Below are 6,154 nucleotides of genomic sequence, written 5' to 3' on the forward strand. Positions count from 1 at the left end.
TTGTTTGTGTTTTACAGACGAATCAAATATGTATGAGGTGTGAATAAAGTGTGTAATGTTGTTTGAAGGTACGCTACAAGACTACTGAGCCTCTGTGGGAAGAGGCCTTCAATTTCCTCGTCCACAACCCCTACACACAGGAGCTGGGAGTGGAGGTGTGACGCCCCTCATATCGGCCATCCATATGGCATTGTTTACATATCGCATGGGTTGCCCTCTACACTCTGTGTCCTGGATCTTGTTACTGTATTAAAATGTATTTACTTTGTATGGCGTGGACATAGATAGAGGCTATAAGTCAAACTTATGTTGTTGTTGTTGTTGTTGCTTGTGCCTGACGGTTATGGTTAGGGCTCCTTTGGGCCGGTTTATTTGTCTTGTGCGGAGGGACTTTGCACGCTGCAGCTCTGTTTTTGAAGTGTAACTGGGATGAGGAAATGCCTGAACGCTGACTTGTGCAAGCCTGTTTCGCTCGTCTCCAGGTAAAGGATGATAAGCACAAGTGCACTCTGGGCACGCTCATGGTGCCTCTGAGTGGGCTGCTCGGCGAGGAGGACATGACGCTGACTCAGCAGTTTCCTCTCAAAAACTCCGGGCCCAGCTGCACCCTCAAGCTCAAGATGGCTCTTAGGGTATGTGAATATTAATATGAATGTGTGTGTCTGTGTGTGTGTGTGTGTGTGTGTGCATATGTGTGTGCGTGTGTGTGTGCGTGTGTGTGTGTGTGTGTGTGTGTGTGTGTGTGTGTGTGTGTGTGTGTGTGTGTGTGTGTGTGTGTGTGTGTGTGTGTGTGTGTGTGTGTGTGTGTGTGTGTGTGTGTGTGTGTGTGTGTGCATAAGGGAGATGTTATTCATGTGGTAGTTATTTAATTCTCTGCATGCAGCCAATTTACAATGTTAAAGTGTGCCTGACAAAAAAACATTGTTTTTATGTATGTGGTCTGTGAGAGAATGCTCTGTACTTTTCAATATGTCAGAGTGTGCTTGTTGATGTGACTATGTGTTCCCTACTTCTGAAGTATCATCATTGTCAGTTGACAGTGTGATAGGAACCCAGTGTGCATTCATGCCTGTGTCTGTCTCTCAGGTGCTCTGTCTGGAGAAGCCGGGCACGTCCGGCCAGCCCTCCTCTGTGCAGGTGAGGCGCACGAGCGACAGCGTCTGCAACCCCACCGGCCCTTCCCCTAAACCGCCGCCCTGCGAGCCCTCTCGGCCGGCCGCCCCGCACCCGCACCGCCCGCCCACGTCCGCCTCCGCCACGGCCCGGAGCGCCACTCCTCAGCAGCCCAGCGGGGGGGGCAGCCCGGTGCAGACGGGAGGCCAGGGAGACGTGCGGCGCAGCAGCTCCAGCCTGGCCATCAGCAGCGTCCACAAGCAGCAGGCCCACCGGGAGTCCATGACCAGCCTGGCCTCGGACACCTCGCTGCCCTCCGCTACGCAGGAGCTCCAGAACAGACTGAGGCAGCTGCAGAAGTGTGTTTGTGTGTGTGTGTGTTTGCATCCCAGTGTGTGTGTGTGTGTGTGTGTGTTTGCATCCCAGTGTGTGTGTGTGTGTGTGTGTGAGTTAGGTGGGGATTACATTGGAAATAATGAAGCGGCAGTGGTAAGCGTAACACGACGCTCAGACCATAATAAGTTCTATGCCATTCCTAAGTTACACGGACGGTCTACGTTCTATTACCTCAACTGACAATTGTTGAGCCTCATGTTACGCTTTGCAAGTTGACCCAAGTTCAACACTCTGTTTGACGCTAGCGTAACACTGCCACTCCAACTGTTCCACTGCCACTTCATGGCGAACAAGAGGAAATCTGCCGCTTGCCACTGGTCAATGTCATCCCCACCTTAGTGTATATGTGTGCAAATTAATATAAGCTACAGATATGAACAGATGCACACACTCTCTTGTAACTTCAGTGGGGTTGTATTAGTCTTCTGAATGTAGGTATTTGCCTGCGCAGGTTGATGTGGGAGTGTTTGTTGTGTGTGTGTGTGTGTGTGTTTGCATCCCAGCGTGTGTGTGTGTGTGTGTGTGTGTGTTTGCATCCCAGTGTGTGTGTGTCTGTGTGTGTTTGCATCCCAGTGTGTGTGTGTGTGTGTGTGTGTTTGCATCCCAATGTGTGTGTGTGTGTGTGTGTGTGTGTGTGTGTTTGCATCCCAATGTGTGTGTGTGTGTGTGTGTGTGTGTGTGTGTGTTTGTGTGTGTGTGTGTGCAGGTGTGTCTGTATAATGGTCTCTTTCTGTCCCTCCACAGCGGCTCGGGTCCCAGTCAGTATCCCCTGGGTGAGGTGCAGCTCACAGTGAGACACAGCTCTCAGAGGAACAAACTTATCGTGGTGGTGCACGCTTGCCGGTCAGTATGCATGCACACACACACACACACACACACACACACACACACACACACACACACACACACACACACACACACACACACACACACACACACAGACTCTCTCTCTCTCTTTATCTCTCACAGTCATCCCAATTCACTCACAAATTCTTTCTGTCTCTCTCCCTCACGCACACACTGTTCCACATGCAAACTCATTTATCTTCACAGTCTAATCTCGTAAGATTTACACTTTACCTGTCATTGTAAATCCAGGAATGAGTCTACTGGGCAAGGCCTGTCAGCCATCTTCCTGGAAGGTCCCTGTGTGTGTGCGGGCGTTTGTTACAAATGACAGATGAGAGATTTCACTCAGTGACAGATGCAGGCAGTAATAGATCTGAAAGGACACCAGGTGTCACAGACTTTATTCAGTTACACTCATTAAAGGTTATCCAGAGAGTCTGAACTACTTTCTGTTGCTGTTCTACTCGTCAGCAATAGAGCCATCAACTTGACCAGCCACTATATGGCACTCTTAGTGGTCAAGGATGGTTTGAAAGAATAAATTAAATGGTTTTGTTCAGCCAAGAGCAGTAGAGCAACTTTCAAGTCCTGTGTTTGAACTTCGGGTAGCATATCTTAGGAGCGTGTTGGTTAATATATGCCCCTTCTGACATTTTGCTAAGCTGGTTTAAAAAAAAAAAAAAAAAACCTTTTCCTATCAATGCGTTCTTTGTCAGAATGCATTTCAACACACACAAGTGCACACTCTCACCTTTTGACCTCTTGTAACCCCACAGCAACCTCATAGCCTTCACAAAGGACGGCTCGGACCCCTTCATCAGGCTGTACCTGCTGCCAGACAAGGGCCGATCAGGCAGGAGGAAGACCAGCACGCTGAAGAAGACTCTCAACCCCATATATGATCAATCGTAAGCACTTTCCAGCAAAATTCTTGAACAGAGCTCCGCTCTAGAATCTTTGGTCTCCAGTGGCATACTGTATGTATGTATGAGTCTTTGGAATAGCATACCTGTGTTCCATTGTTTTGGTGAGAATCATGGAATAAAAGCAGAAGCGCAAGCTGCAGGTGAAGCTTGTTTTCCTGCTGTTGAGATCTCCTGTAGTGTTGCTGTTGATTAGTATGCAGCTAAGAAGAACATTTTCACAGTGAGTGTGCCAAGCAATTTGGACTGGAGAGTTTATTTTCTGTGTGTGTGTGTGTGTGTGTGTGTGTGTGTGTGTGTGTGTGTGTGTGTGTGTGTGTGTGTGTGTCTCTGTCTGTCTGTGTGTGTGTGTGTGTGTGTGTGTGTGTGTCTGTGTATGTGTGTGTGTGTGTGTCCTTAGATTTGAGTTCAGTGTGTCTATCGTGGAACTACACAGGAGGACTCTGGATGTAGCAGTGAAGAATGGTGGAGGACTACTCTCCAAAAACAAAGGCCTTCTGGGAAAAGTACTCTTTCCTCACTTCCTTCATTCGTATTACATACACTCTACTGTCTATAGTATTCAGTTGGAAAATTATTGTGTTTGATCTCCTCACTCTTCACTCAGGCGCTTGTGGATTTGACGAGCGATGAAATTTCCAAGGGGTGGACACAATGGTATGCGGTTTCATCTTCCATTCCAGATGTGTACATTCACTGGGAAGCTTTCTTCAGTGTATAGTTATTTAGTTCTATAGGGCTGTTTACTTTTATACTACTCACTCTCTCTCTCTCACACACACACACACACACACACACACACACACACAAGCATACACACACACACACACACACACACACACTTGTTCCCTCTCTCTCTCTCTCTCTCATCATTTCATCATTTCCCTCCTTGTCTCTTACTGTCCATTAATGAAACGTCTTATGAAGAGATCTCCTTAATTAAGTCTGCTCTCATCAGGAAGTGCAGCGTGCTCATGTGATCAATTCTGATCTCATTAAGATGATTGATGTTATCCCTCATCCTCTGCCATCCCCTTGTTCTCTCTCCTCCCTCCCACCCTCCGTCTCCCCTAATGTCTGTCTTCTTTCAGGTATGACCTAACGACAGATGGCTTGGACAAGACGGTCTAACTCTGGAGACCACAGAGTGGCTACACCTGTGGTCCGGCCCCTCCATTATCAGGTCTTTCATCCGTTGAACTGGCCCCTCATCATCAGCATTCAACACTATGGACCCATTTTGTTTCTCCTTTTTATTTCTGTTCTGTTCCGTTGTTTTGAACCGTTTATTGGAAAAGCAAATTCAGTGTTAACATATCAAGATATGTTTTGATCCAGTGTGTCAACACGTGTTGACTACCAAAGCAGAAGAGCAAAAATGTTTACTGCCTTGTTTTGTAAGTCTGCCATTTTTTCTATGTAAATACATGCCGCACCAGTTCTGTTCTCCATTTGGAGAATTGCAGGGGTTTGTACTGCTTTCTGTAAAAAACGATGCACTAATTTGATTAAAGGTTAGACTTGGTTTATGCAAACATATATTCAGTTCAAGGCCTGATGTAAAACTTACTTTGGGGCTTTTAAGGCAACATGTTTTAAAGACAATCTAAGAAAAATGGAAATGATACGTTTTTTTTTGTTGCAAATGTTTGTGTAAGAGCATGCCCATGGGATGAGATTGGGTGTGCCTACACTATCAGTTTGTTTGTTGTGTTATGCAGTAATGTAGGATATTTCCTCTGGTTTTCAAAATGCTTTGAGAAGGTCAAGATACCCAGAATGCCACTGAGAATGCCAAGTTATATTAAGTTATGTTGTGTGCTGTGTTTTGTTTGTGCCTTTTTATGAAAATGTTTATAATTTGATAAGAAAGTACTTTATTTTAAAAGTACTTGTATGCCAATGTGTAACATTGTACAACACAGAACGATGAGTGCCGTAAAGATTTTTTATGTATGACTTATGTTCCTCTTTCATTCTTTGTTGCGGCATTGTACAGAGATTTAATCTGTAAATTATTACTTCTTATTCTAAATATGGATTCCCCATTTGTGGGGAAATATCAATGACTTTGGAGCCAATGACTTTCAAGAGTATGGTCATTTATTTTAAGCACATTATTAAGCATGAGCGGTGTATTATTTAATCAAATTAACAGACATCTTTGAGATTGCTGACTCAGACTCTTGCATAATTGCAGTAATATTGCTTGATTGCCTTTTTCTCATTGTATGCATATTGTTTGTTCTGTTGTTATCTATCTCTGTGCCTTATCAGAGACAGAACCCTCATGTTATTTGAAAATGCACACTTGAGTCTCTGTAGCATTAAGGAAAGAATAAAACCCCAATTTCAAATTCTTTGATCGTGAGTCACCTTGTTTTTTTTAACCAAGCATATTGTTGTATATTAAGAAGGAGAACGTGTACAGCTGTACTACTTTGTGTATTTGGTATGCAAAGCATTTGCCTGATGGGTTAAGTAAACTGGGCAGAATGCCAGAGAGCTATTTTACAGCAGTCAGCAGACTAGTCACAGGACACGACAGCTCATGGGTTTACCTAACATCAGTACCTCATACACAGTTTACATCAGTTAAAGGAAACATTCCTTACTATTCGATGAAGGGTCTGACACACATGATAAAAAAAAAGATTTACTAATCTTGATAGGAATAGGATGGTAACAATGGGCAGTGATTCTATTCCATGGGACAGATAGATAGATAGATACTTTATTGATCCCCAGGGCCTGAATCCATGATAGGTGGATCACACAGGGGAATAATAGACAGTCTTGGCAAATTATCATCAGACATCCACCTTGACATTAGCTGTGGCAGTATGGACTTTTTGTGATGCTGGTAAAGCTGA

The 6,154-nt window shown here is 44.7% G+C and overlaps 1 protein-coding gene across 1 annotated transcript in view; it reads left to right on the top strand.

Annotated features, from left to right (window-relative positions):
* The window catches only part of esyt2b (extended synaptotagmin-like protein 2b), a 35,494-nt gene extending 29,853 nt beyond the window's left edge, over positions 1 to 5,641 (top strand). The window contains exons 15-22 of the mRNA XM_076290222.1: positions 69 to 155; positions 483 to 632; positions 1,087 to 1,472; positions 2,254 to 2,352; positions 3,135 to 3,266; positions 3,682 to 3,787; positions 3,889 to 3,938; positions 4,373 to 5,641. Coding sequence (XP_076146337.1) covers positions 69 to 155; positions 483 to 632; positions 1,087 to 1,472; positions 2,254 to 2,352; positions 3,135 to 3,266; positions 3,682 to 3,787; positions 3,889 to 3,938; positions 4,373 to 4,412 — 1,050 coding nt within the window. The 3' untranslated portion in view covers positions 4,413 to 5,641. The remainder of the gene's footprint in view (positions 1 to 68; positions 156 to 482; positions 633 to 1,086; positions 1,473 to 2,253; positions 2,353 to 3,134; positions 3,267 to 3,681; positions 3,788 to 3,888; positions 3,939 to 4,372) is intronic.
* The last annotated feature ends 513 nt before the right edge of the window (positions 5,642 to 6,154 follow it).

Source organism: Alosa pseudoharengus, unplaced genomic scaffold (assembly GCF_046254945.1).
Source record: "Alosa pseudoharengus isolate Yale_2024_CS ecotype anadromous, Long Island Sound unplaced genomic scaffold, YU_APseudo_1.1 YU_APseudo_1.1_scf_18, whole genome shotgun sequence".
NCBI classification, from domain to species: domain Eukaryota; kingdom Metazoa; phylum Chordata; class Actinopteri; order Clupeiformes; family Clupeidae; genus Alosa; species Alosa pseudoharengus.